Source organism: Xenia sp. Carnegie-2017, unplaced genomic scaffold, assembly GCF_021976095.1.
Source record: "Xenia sp. Carnegie-2017 unplaced genomic scaffold, XeniaSp_v1 HiC_scaffold_23, whole genome shotgun sequence".
Taxonomy (NCBI): domain Eukaryota; kingdom Metazoa; phylum Cnidaria; class Anthozoa; order Malacalcyonacea; family Xeniidae; genus Xenia; species Xenia sp. Carnegie-2017.
Genome location: NW_025813486.1, coordinates 8,105,788 through 8,119,469, shown reverse-complemented (window position 1 = coordinate 8,119,469; position 13,682 = coordinate 8,105,788). Strand labels below are relative to the sequence as shown.

Below are 13,682 nucleotides of genomic sequence, written 5' to 3'. Positions count from 1 at the left end.
AGAAACAATCATTGAGTCAAAATCATATTGTGTTTCGCTAGGTCTTCAAAACAATATTGGTACGGTGTTTTATAAAACTGGAACCTATGACAAAGCTATGGAGTTTTACGAGAAAGCTCTGGAAGTTCAAAAACAATCGTTAGGTCCAAGTCATGTTGATGTTGCTGCGTCTTTAAGCAATCTTGGTTTGGTGTATTATAAAACTGGAAACTACGAGAAAGCTATAGAGTTTTACGAAAAAGCTCTGGAACTTCGAAAACAATCGTTAGGTCCAAATCATCTTGATGTTGCTGAGTCTTTAAACAATCTTGGTATGGTGTTTGTTAAAACTGGAAATGACGACAAAGCTTTAGAGTTTTACGAAAAAGCTCTGGAAACTAAAAAACAATCGTTAGGTCCAAATCATGTTGATCTGGAAATTAGAAAACAACCCTTAGGTGAAGATTATATTGATCCCACTGCGTCTTTGAGAAGGTTTCGTACAAAAAGAAAAAAACCTGAAAAACCTAAAAAATATGATGCTCAAAAAACTCAGAGTAAATTTAAAGTTCCAAGTCCTGCTCATGTTTCTCTGTCATCAAAATATTTTGGTAAGTTTGTAGGTATTATATACATGATAATGTTGGTAATTCATTTGCGATAATGATATTTTGTTAAAGTGCAAGTCCGGCCGAATTCCGCCCCATCCTTTTTCCGCCAAATGAAAAATATAGATTCTTAGAAACATTTTGGTGTATGTTTGAGCATTTTTGGTTTGGTATAAGTTGTTTAATTTTAACGCTAAATTTCGCCACCGGATGCGAATTTTTACAAATGCATAGTGACGTCATAAGTTACTCCCACCCTGCTAGTTAATATATTACTATAAACTAATGCCAGCCTGGAGCATTAATATTGTTAAATTATGTGTCCAAATACGCGTTTTATTCCGCAAAATTTGGCAAAAGAATCAAACAAATAACTATCAATACAAATATTGGTTAATAAATCTTTGGAGGACGCAATTTTGTCATAAAGTTCATCAACGAAGTTTGCTAACGCTGACAGCCATAATGAATATAAATAGTAATCAAATGTATTATGCCGTTCTTGTACTAAATGTTGGACACTTTGTTTATTAAAATAAGCTTGAAAATGTGTAACTCTTGACGATGAAGCTTTCTGCATTGATGTCTCGACCACAGGTGTTATTGTAACTTGTACTTGTCACAGAGTTGCTGAGAATATCGTAACTATTAACCACATTCTATATACAGACATTACTGAACTGGAGAATCAGTTCTTTAGGGAAAATATACTGGCACAAAGTCTTGCATCTGTCAAATCAATAGGTACATTAATGGCTAAAGCAATAGTATTAATGTCAAATTCAATTCATGTTTTTTGTGTCCAACTCCAACTATTTGACATCCGTAGCTTATTGATGGCTTTTAATATGCTTCAGTCGGCTAAGAATACACACAAATTTCATAGTATAATACAAAGAAATTTGGCCATAATGAATTCAGAGTCATAGATTTAAGTGGTTCATTGACATACTAATTGCTTCAAGTGAGGACTGAGTTATTCATTTTAGTTGAAGATAAACAAAAGAGCTAAAGCAATAATTAAAACCAGTTGGGATTCATATTTATATTAATCAACCAAAAGAATGATTCAAAAATCTACCTATAAATTAAAAAAATACACATAAAACCCGCTCTAAAGAACAGTGAGATGGAAACAAAATATCTTAATCAAACAAACATTGCTCAAGATGTATAACAGCTATAAACTCATTGTTAGTTGTATGATTTAAATACAACATTGCAGCAATTTAGCCGCACATGCGCAGCGGCTACCCAAAAAATTCATTTTGCATTGTTAGTCACAGACATTACACAGCATACAGGATAAGCACAAACATTTATGTTGCCACGCAATCTTTCTATGATTTTATACAGTGGTCAGTGCTACAATATCTGAGCAAACATGATACAGCCATTGAGTTCTGTAAGCGAGATTTCAGCAGCAGCGTTATTAAACACCCATTCCCCCACCCCACTAAAAGTTCTAGTTTCGGCCCTCTGTATAATGCACCGTGCTATAATATCTGAAAATCAGTTTGTGGATTTGTACGCAAATAATCAAGAATTTTTAACATATAACTGCATGAACATAACTAAGGGATATATCAGTTTATAGAAGAGCTACAAATACGATGAAATATGATGAAATATGATCAAAATGCAGCAATTTTTGGCATCGGTAACTCAACTGTGGTATGGAAAAACTATGGAAAATAGCCTACAACTGCATGGAAATACCTACAACTGTTGGAATCGTGGTCAAGAAGTACAAACTATCATAAACTGATCAATCCTTTAAAATTACAAGCCTTTTTTACAAGTGATTTGGAGTGAAACCTGTATGCGTTTTGTTTTATACGGCCGATTATTCTTTCTGACTCACTTTACTATCGCCACAAAGGTTGTTTTTCACCTTCTGCGTTATCTTAATGCATGCATTGGCCATGTGTTAGTATGTTTTCCATAGTTTTTTTAAAAAATCTTTCGATGTGTTGGTCTCTTACTAACGGCGGCGGTGGCTTCAAAATTTGTTTACTACAAATATACAGTTGCTTGATCCAGTCGTTTTCGAGATCAGTGGTTTCATGTCCGAAAAACCATTCCTGATTGTAGGTACATCAAAATCACACCCTAAATGCAGGCAGAATTTATACAATGTATATATGGCGTCCAAACCTTATGGAACTCACATTGTTAGCTGTTATAAGTTCGTAAAAATAAACTGCCACTATTTTTTCTGAATCTTTTTCAGCGAATTATCACGATGCTTATGGGGTAATATATTTTTAAATGTTGAAGTAGATATATGTTCAATTTATCGCGTTTGTCTACGACCAAATTACGTGTAGTTTATAAGCCCTTGCTATCAGAGATCTTTGGAGAAACATCCTTATTCCTTGATAAGATGATTGTACTAAAATATCGTCCTATCAATGATGCTTGAATGTAAAGTGTTCCTGTTTTCGCCTTTAGCTAATAGCTTGAAAAATAAGTAATTTTCAGTCTTCCACACTAGGTCGACTATGTTTACTGCTAAAGGTGTTCTCAGGGTGCATAGGACGAGCTGAGTTTCCAACTACTTCTTAAATGTTCCTACCATTCGTGGTTTAAACATAAAGGCGAGATTACTACGACCTTGCTTAGCGCTGCAGTCGCTCTTAAAAATCTTGCACGAATTTCACCCGAGCTGTTTTCTTTTCTCCCTTTTCGATTTCCCGCTTAAGATATTGTTGATGTCTAAGATTGATCTCCCAATTCTAAAAAAACATCTTGAAAATTTCTATCTCGGCTTTGGCAAGACATATATGAAGATATGAATGACGTTAACGTCAGTTTTTGAAATTATTTTCTTGGTGGGTAAGCTGAATGCAAGCAGTTGCTCATTGCCATTTTTAACATTATGCACGGCGTTGGTAGCATCATTACTGATGATTTTTAAGAAATTCTTCATGCTTTGTGTTTGATCGTGGTAGTTGTGTGAATCTTAATTAAATAGATTGCATTTAAACTTTTCTAAACTATACAATTCCCGAGGACGACTTTCAGTTTTTAAATCTGTCGTTCTCCTTCTAGTTCATAGTTGAGATTCTTCATACAAAGATATAGTCACGGTATGATCATCATGGATGATAATGTAGTGTCTGTAAATATATGCTCATTTCCAGTTTTTATACTACAAACACTGTCTATGCATATAGTTTCGTTAATTTTAAATAAATTGGGGTACGAGTGGGTAGGTGGTGCTGAAACCTTCACAATTTTTGTGATGATAAATGTAATAAAGTTGTGTTGCTTTTTATGTTTTTGTTTCTCCATTTTAGGTGATGTTAGATACACCAAACTTACACCAGACGAAATCAGAAAAATTGGTCAGAAAGTTGCAAATGATTGGAACATACTGGGTGGTCTTCTGGAAATACCGTTTTACCAACGGGATAAAATTGCTGTTAGTCATAAAAGTTATCGAAACCCCTCCGTAAACGCTGAAAGGATTTTGGAGATCTTCAATGAACAAACAGAATTTGATCGATATTTATTGAATAAATGCCTTGAAGTAATAAGTCTTGATTTGGATGAAATTTTGTCTCGCACAATGCAGGTATCCATTTATATTTACATATTTTTTAATGTAAGGATACAGCTTATAAATAATTCGAACATGTCCTTGTGCGCTGAACAGTTTAAGTGTTTGCTATGAATTTCGTCTGAATTACAGTTGCATTACTTTTGCATGAGTTAAAAACAATGCTAATTAAGTTAAGGTTTACTGTATTAATTTTCTGTAACTATATTGATGATTATTTTGTGAACTCATTTTATACTGTATTTAATTGATGGAGCTTTGATAGGTTTGCACAGGCTAATGAAAACTCAGCTATCGACCAATATGTGAATGGGTCGTAATGTTATTTTTTATTAATTTGCTATTAAAGTTCATGCCCTCTCTAAGCTGCTTTGTGATCATTTTTACATTTATTGTTAACTCGCTATATTTGAATGATAAAGATGATGATTCTTAGAGTGAATTTGAAGAGTCGTAACTGCGTTGAAGACGTTCTCTGGTTTAACGAACACAGCTGTATAAAGACATGCTGTATCATAGTTTTATTCTGCTATATTAGATTTTAGAATTTAATTACCAATTTTAATGCGAAAAATTTTGGTTTGCCTATCACGAAAAGCAACCGAAAGATATTAAGTGACGAAAAGCACACTCCTAACAAATTCTTTTATTATAAAAAGCTAGAAATAGAAAAGTTCCGACAGTAGTCAAGAGCATATCACTAATTTTAAAGACGGTTTTTACTTAAAATTTTGCAAAAGAATTTTTTATTTGCTGTAAAATCCAACCAATATGGCTGTTTATGTGAATTGGGAAAGTGCACACTTATAATAAAAATAGCTGCACTAACACAGCAAAATAATGGATCTGCACTAAAATCCACAATGCGCAGAAACACTTGTTGGTGAAGCAGCCAAGATATGCATGGATCTTGATATATTTACTTGAATTATGTAGTACAGAATACGATTTTAAAAGTTTTGTAATAGCACCCGAAAAAGTGAGAGACCTGTTGCCATTATCTCCAAAATAAAGAAATCGAAACTTTTACTGAGCAGTGAGCACTAGAATGAACATACTCAATAGGTGAAGACAAAAGAAAATAAAGGGGTTTAGTCACCTCGAGAGGTCTTTTGGGTTTGAAAAACACCTCAACAAAATCTATTATACTAAGCATTAGCAAGCCATAAATTAAATTCGAATTTCAGCTCAGACAGTATTAGTGGAATATGGTCGTTAAAATAATACCATGTATAATGATATAATTTGCAAGAAATGTAACAGCAATTACATTGGAGTCTGATGGGCAATATCTACTGATGTCCTGTACGACTGTAAAATTGACCGATATCAGGAATAAATTTCGTGGAAAACATATTTAGAATAAATGAATCTTTCTAATCTCGTACTAAAGAAACTTTGTTCATGTACGTAATGTTAATGCAGAACAACTAGAATATTGAACTAACAGGGAACTTCTGCTTTGACATGTTAACTTCCATTTAATCATATAAGTATAAACTAGAAATGGTTTGTGAACGGAAGTAATTTCAACAAAGCTCATGAAATCATGTAATAAATATGAGAAATTAATATTAACTTTATGTCATTTATACATTATATACGTAAGATTTCTTTGTTATTGAAATCTTCAAACTGTAGTAGCCTGATTGATGATTTACAATAAATATAAACCATCAAAAACATTTTGTAAACCAAACAACAATTACTATTAAGACATGCACAAACACCGTAAATATTTAAAGAGTACCATATAAGACAGAGATGAAAAATGTGCGCAAGCGTAAAGTTTCTCTATTTTGTGGTAGTTTAAAGGCACATCGAGTACAAACAATGAAAGTATTTTTAATGAGTCTCATAAAAACAAGCTTAAAACTTTAAATATACTTGTATTTGGCAATAAAATTATTTTACCTTACCGATAATCAATAAACATTTCGATAATGTTTTAGTATAATCGGGAAAATCCACCTTATGAAAGAACAAAGTCGATTCAGTCTTTGAATAAAGGTATGAAATCAACAAATATTGTTACATGTAAATAACGTTATGCTCCTTTGTATAATTTAATCTTGTTTGTATTAATTTTTTTACTATTACCTGATTCACAGTTTTCCTTTTACTATAACAGACCCGTAGCCAATAGCTATCAATTTTTAAATAGTCTGCTTGCCAGCTGCGAGGACCAAATGTGCTAATAAGTTTTAGAAGTATGCTTATGTTGGACATTTTTAATTTCGCAAACCTGAAAATCAACCGATTATTACAACAATTAATCTTCATGTGGAAATTAGTGGCAGATCGCCAGTGAGATAATTGGTGAATTCGAAGCAAAGCATTATCGACGAATTTATGAAATCGAGGAATTAACTTTCGACAAATCCAGAGATTACAAAATTTTTTAGATCGATAAATCTGTATAAATTTGACAAATACTAAAAGCAAAAGTAAAAGCAAAAGAAAGTCATTTCGATCAATGTATTTTGAACCCAAAAACACGTCATAGTTAAGAAGCTTTATTATGTGAATGACTTCTTCTATATGATGAATTGTTGATATCTTAGTTGTTAGATTCTTAATTCTTTGTTTTAAAGTAACATACGTAGTCAGCCTAATATCAAACCTTCTGTTTCATTTGAGCCCTAGTCAAGTTAGTGAACTTCTGAAAACATTGAAATGGGATTGAGTTGAAGAATATGAATATAATTACATACAATTTTTAGGTACAAAGGAGACGTCCTGTAAAGTGGAAAAATTGGTCACTTCTGGTGGTGGCAATTTGATGATGGTCGACGTTAATTTTAAAGTTGGTCCTGGCTGTTTAGAAAACAGTACAATGATAAAGTTGGTCAAGGTTAACAATCCAAGCTACATCAAAAGTTTGCGGAGATTGGAACTTCTTCAAAGTAGCATATGTCATCTGCAATGTCTTCCTAACGGCCTGCATTTCTTGAAACCTGCTCAATTGCAAATTAACATCAATGGAAAAAGAGGAAAAGATAAAAGTTTGGAAGTGGTTTTTGCTCTTTATGGATCCTACTCAAATGATAGCCAAAAAATTGAGTGGAAGTGGGCGGAAGAAATTGATGTAAATGAAACAAGGATTTTACTAAACATTTACAAGTTTTCTTGGTACAGCTTCATTACAACTACTCTTTCATTTATTCCTCGTATTTTATGTCATCTCAACCAAGATTTTGTTGCTTATGCATATGTACTCCATCGAAGATCATCAGAAATGGAAACATTAGATATTAAAGTTGTCTTTGTCAGCTCTTTCGTGCGTGAAAAGTTAGAAGATTCACCAATGATAAAATTGGCCAAAGATTGGGAAGACTTCCACGTAAATAATAACAATGAAGATATCAATAATATCAACACGGATCGATATCATGAAATACAGCTAAATTTTCCTGGAAAGGAAATTGATTCATACAGCTTTAAAATAGACATTGGAAAGCTTGATGAAGATGGCTACGTAATTGATCACTTTAGCAACATACATGTAAACTTTCCTGCCAAAGGATATTTGGAGGTGAACGAACTTGACTCACAAAGTGGAAACAAAGTTTTGAAGTGGAAATTGGATATTGAAGAAAAGAACTCGAATGAAGCCATGAACAATAACGGTATACTAACTTCTTTTGCGTAAATCTCGTCTTGTATAATGCGCATTTGCCAAATACGCAATTGCATTTGAATCATGCGCATATAGTTTTCATATAGCCATGTACAACATGTAATCTGCCATTTCTGGATTTATCATTTTCGAGTGCAATCAATTTTCCCAAATAGCTTTCTAATAAAGTCGAAACACGGCGCTATTAGGAAACTGCTATTGTGGCAAGAATGTCTAGTCTGTATGCAGTTTATAAAAAACTTGACTCGTCTCCAATTCAACAGGTAGAGCCAGTTAACTCTATTAAAAGATTGAAATCCTAATTCATTTAAAAAGCCATTTGATTGAATGAAGCCAGTTTGGCAGCCATAGAGCGATTTTTCGTTGAAATAAAACACGCGTATGGTATGTTCATGGATTATAACGAATGCGGAAACACAACCTTTACTGCAATATTTTCACAATTCATTTGTTGAGCGAATTTTGTCGTGGACAATGAGAAAAACAATATTTTGCAACATTTTTTCCTGCGGCTTTGCTTATTTAGCTTATATAAAGCTGGCGGCGAAATTGATCTTCTAGCTGTAAACTTCACTGGGTATCCGGAGCGGCGATGGTGAAAGTTTAAATCTCGTGTGATCACATGTTTATTATGTGCGTATAACCGTTAGAATTCATGAACTGATTTTCTGATGATGGCTTTGTGTAATCTAGTCAGATTTGCACATTGATATAAAAGTTAAAGCTTCAAACAAAAATTTGAAAGCGTGTCATGTATTTGTTCGATGTATCGAATACTGCTGGATCCATTTTTTTATCTTGAATACAAGCTATACAACTTAAAATTTTCAATTACAATTCACAGTCAAATGTTAATTATTATAGATAAAGATGATGATGACCGAAAAAGCAGCAAAAGAAAGGGGAATGAAATGTCGGATTTTTCAGAACGAAAGGCCTCTGTTAATGTTTTACATATGGATGGGGATAAAGCAAGAGAAGGTGAGAACAAAAATCTTTTTACGGTTTAAGTGTTTACTTAGGTATAAATATACAAAGGAACATATATAATAAATGGTGGGCAGAATGCTACCGCTAGCTCTCACTATTAGCTGTAAACATAATGTGACAAACATTAAAAACAACTAGATATTTTAATAGAAGTTCACGTGACTTTTTACAAGACAGACATATAGACTACCATGTCTTGGATTATCATCGTCACAAATTGTGTCTCATGATAATTCATAATATTTCCAGGAAGTTTTCTTGAACTGACTAATGCTGATATTGCTACCTCTTAAGTACTTTGGTTATGCTTTCCAGATTTTTGTGCATCTACTTGAATATGACTTTTGAAATGTGCTTATTTTACAAGGAGTTGTAACACGACACGATCGCGTTTTTTCTGGCTGCGAAGGTGAAGATATATTTTTAGCTCTGCCTGACTGATTTCTTTCAAAAATATACAATTGCTTTCAAAATAAATCAGTCGAAGAGAACTGAATATCTGACTATTCATCCTATAATTAACTTTGTAGTTTTTCCCTTAGACACTGGGCATTTTTGCAAGGTTGTCATCGTGCACTAAACATATAATGACAGATCAAAAAGTCAATTTTAATCGATGCGTTCTTGAAATAAGCCCTTATTTTCTGCAACGTTTTATATAAACTGGATGATTTAATCAACTGCAAAACTTACATTTGTTAATTACATTATCTGCAGAGTTCAAATGGCTTGACTTTCTGCAAATGGATGTTTCCTCCAATTTTGTTGCTACATACGATTTATTTCAAATTGATAGACTTCTTGCAAAAGTGCGAATTTCTCATAGTTTTCACGTTTATTTGTTTTCACTTTTAATTTTATCCCCTTTTGCGTATCTGATTTTGTACCATTTACTTTGTACCATTTACTTTGTACCATTTACTATAGTACCATTTACTTTGTGCCATTTACTATTGTACCATTTACTTTGTACCATTTACTATTGTACCATTTACAACTGTACAATTTATTTTGAACCATTTACTTTATGTAGTTTGGTAAAGAAGAAGTTAAAGGCTTATGTTCTAGTTTTTTGTGCTAGCTACTTAAATTTTTATTGTTTACTATATATTATTCATCTACAGAGAGTTTGAACAATAAATAGCTAAAACGAAGGGCAGTTTTAACACGGTAAATGTGTTATAAATTAACAATAGCTACAAACAAACTGAAAACATTCTAAACTGTAGCGGTATTTCAATTCTGACATATCTTTATCTTATAATATTAGCTGATGATTTTTAGGATTTAAATTGAGATATACAATTTAGTGTATTAAAATATTTACCTTATTTTTCAACGTTATTGATTTGTAAAATGTTTGGTATCTTGAACATAGTCTATCTTTACAATTTTAGCAATAATTCACAGTCCAGTTTTAAAATTGTAGGTAGTAATAATCATCATAAAGACGAAAGTAGAACAAAGGGGAATGAAACGTCAGATTTATCAGAACAAAATAAGTCTGTTTTTGATGTTTCACATATCGATGTGGATAAGCTAAAACAAGGAAAGACAAAATTCTTTGAGGGTTGTAGTGTTCTTGACTCTGTTTGGTTCGCGTTGACTTGTTTCACTTTGTAAGAACAGCTCGCATACGGTTATAAAGATTTGGAACTGCATTGTAGAGTAACCAGAGTGATTAAACTCTTACATAAAATACAGTTTTGTAAATAATTCATATGGTTCATTACTCACGACACAGCTGGTACTTGTTTGTGAGAATTTAATATTTCAACTTGCTTATTTTATATTCTTTCTAATCTGATAAAGTATTACTATTTTTCTGATTTTTAGGTAGTATAAGTAGCTGTCGTAAAGTGGAGAAATTAATTACTGCAGATGGTGGTGTTGTACAATTGGATGATATTAAGCTGACTATTGATACAAATTGTGTAGCTCAACCAACGATGATAAAGTTGATTAAAGAGAATAATGGTGTTTCTTTCTGGAATATACCATTATATTTGAACAACGAAAATTCCCTGAAAGTTCTTTGTTCTCTGAATTGTCTTCCAAAGGGCATAAAATTTCACAGTCCTGCTATTTTGAGCGTACGTGTTCATGAGACCGCATTGGTTGTGGAGAACACTTACGTTTTTTGTGGCTCGTACATAGACAACGTAGAGTCCATTACTTGGAACATAACAAGTGATGTGAACATTGATGTCGTAAGAAAGTTGATCAGCATAAATATTCCAGAAAGTGCTCCCTACATTTACCTTGCTGGAAAGTCTTTGAAAGAACATCGAGTCCTCAGTCATTTGAATCATTCTTTCAAGTGCCGTGTTTTTGTATTTCATCGAAGGTTGCCACAGTTAGAAAACAAAGTATTTGATTTATCTGTCGTATTCATCAGTGAATACACGAGAAATGATAGACAGTTTACTGATCATTTGGAAGAGGGCTACACTAAAGGAGTGGAAGGAAATTTGGAGATTATTAAGACAGATCGAAAACATCATTTAATTTTGGATATTCCTGGAACTAAGTTTCCAACATTTACGTTTGATTTTAACGACGAAGTTCTTGACAACGAAGGTCACGTAATTCATCATTTTATGGGAAGTAACATACCATACCCTGTTAATGGATGGATGAAAATAACTCAAGTTGATACATTACTCAGTGGTAATGAAAAAGTACTTTGGACTCTTAAGATTAACGAAAACCAGCAAACTGGGAATTTTAAAGGTAAAAAAGAGATCATTTTTGTTGGTCTTAGCACAATGTAACATAGTGCTCAACACTATTTTCTGGTAGAAAACTAATAAAGTTATGAGAAAAGTGAAATAATTGATTTTTGAATGAAACAGTTGAGAAGACAGAAATATAATATGAAATGAACCTCATTTTTCTCCTAAGCTGTTTATATAAATGTACGTATAAAATATACCAACAGCTTACATTGACAATAGGGTTGATGAGAAAAAAAATTTCTTGAACTTTAGCAGAGTTTTGTTTATTGTCAAAACAATACTAACCTGAGGAATTTTGCTATTGCTAGATTTTTATTCAACACTACTTTATACTTATGTTTAGAATGTTAGTGTTGTATGTATGTTGTTTGTTGATGCGTTTCAGTTGATCTTCGTTACACTAAACTAACAACAGAGGAAATCGAGAAAATTAGTCAGAAAGCTGCAACTGATTGGAATGAACTGGGTGGTCTTCTTGAAATACCTATTGAACAACGTCATGAAATTAATGTTAACCGCAAAAGTTTTCCAAATCCCTCAGCAAAGGCTAAAAAGATTTTGGAGATCTTTAATGAACGAACAGATTTCGATCGACATTTATTGAAGGAATGCCTTGAAAAAAAATATCTTTATTTGGATGAAATTTTGGCTCCCACAAAGCAGGTATTTATTCAACATTTTGGCACACATTGTCACCATTTTTTTGCAGAGCAGTTCAGCACTGTATAGTATTTCACATACTTAACTGCTCTAAGTACTCAAACTCTCCTAATTTCAAGTTGTCTATCGTTATACGTTTCGAACTTGTTTTATCCTCTACTCGTCAATTTAATTCATTAAAGTATGAACTATGCCAGAGCAATATACGTGGCGTGCAACCATTTCCCTGGGAATGTGAGAACATAGATTGTTCACCATGGGGCATGACATTTACATTCTAAATAGGGGAAAACCTTTGTTAAAATCATCTAACATGGCATCTCTGACGTAACTTGCACACCAGGAATTTGTCATTTTTCGTGTTAAGCCGCGCTAGATGAACAAAATTTATCTTCAATGACAAATTTGCAATCCTTTTCATTTAAACTCTTCATAGACAAGCAGAAATGAAGATGTTTTAACTACTCGGGAAATATGTCAACTGAGTTGTCGTATAGCAAGTTTCTGGGATACAATGGCTTTCTTGATGAATTTGGAAAGTTATGAAATTAAGAATGTGCAAACAGATACGAATTATGAAAATGAACAAATAAAGGCTGAGAAAATTTTGTCAATCTTGTCCAACAAGTGTAAAACTGAATTTCGGAGCAAACTAGTGGATACCTTGAAAAGCATGAACCAATGTACTTTGGCTGATTCGATTTTGAATTACGAGTTAAAAAAACTGAAATGAAGGTGAAGATTTTTCTTTTAAGTGACAAATTCAAATGTTTTACTGAGAACATTGTGAGACTAAGTTCATATCAAATTAGCACCATGTATTGGACAATGCGTATATATGGACATTTCTATATAATCATATCAACACAATTAAAATAGTTTAGTTATAGCATCAACATATTGATTAGTTTTAAGATTTGTCGCTAAATTGCTTCATGTCATGTTTGTGCTGTACCCAGGCCACGTTTACACTATACCGGATTATTATCGTAGCAGGTTAGATTATCTTCGTATTAAAAGGCAGAAGGCAGTGAAATTGTTCAACGTCAGAAATACAATCAAATAGACTAAATCTATCAACTTCATAAGCTCTTATTCTAATTTTACTGAAAGTTTGCTTTGTAGGAGTAAAAGATTAGGCTAGGTTTGCCCCTAGCTATACTTTATATATATTTCTTAGTATTGAACTAGTACTTTGCTAAATAAAGTCATAAAAGTCAATGTCGCTTCCACAATATGAAAATTTTGATCATAGTTTTTGGGATGAGGGATTATTCTTATAAGCATGATTTGCCATTGCCCGCGGCAAAATAAGGCACAATCAAGAAGCCAAGTAAGTGTCAATGTGAAAAGTGCTGGCTTCAAAGGATAAAGTCCTTCTCAAATATATTTTTTTAACGGATTTTAACAAGAACAAGTCAATCAGGGGCTTACAAGACATGGGCGTTTGGGTCTGTAGACACCCACAGAATGTGCAAGTACTTGCTTGAACACTTACGTTA

General features: G+C 32.9%; 1 protein-coding gene across 3 annotated transcripts; it reads left to right on the top strand.

Annotated features, from left to right (window-relative positions):
• The first annotated feature begins 247 nt into the window (after window positions 1-247).
• On the top strand, window positions 248-13,401 carry LOC124448845. 3 transcript variants are annotated; one of them, XM_046999820.1, is made up of 9 exons: window positions 248-590; window positions 3,890-4,167; window positions 6,105-6,162; window positions 6,876-7,781; window positions 8,657-8,773; window positions 10,212-10,331; window positions 10,619-11,515; window positions 11,906-12,183; window positions 12,617-13,401. In XM_046999820.1, the coding sequence occupies exons 1-9, from the start codon at window positions 314-316 to the stop codon at window positions 12,911-12,913; spliced, it is 3,228 nt and encodes a 1,075-aa protein (XP_046855776.1). In that variant the 5' UTR covers window positions 248-313; the 3' UTR covers window positions 12,914-13,401. The 3 variants fall into 3 exon arrangements, with proteins under 3 accessions (XP_046855776.1, XP_046855777.1, XP_046855778.1); XM_046999821.1 differs by lacking the exon at window positions 10,212-10,331; XM_046999822.1 differs by lacking the exons at window positions 3,890-4,167; window positions 6,105-6,162.
• Window positions 13,402-13,682: the final 281 nt, after the last annotated feature.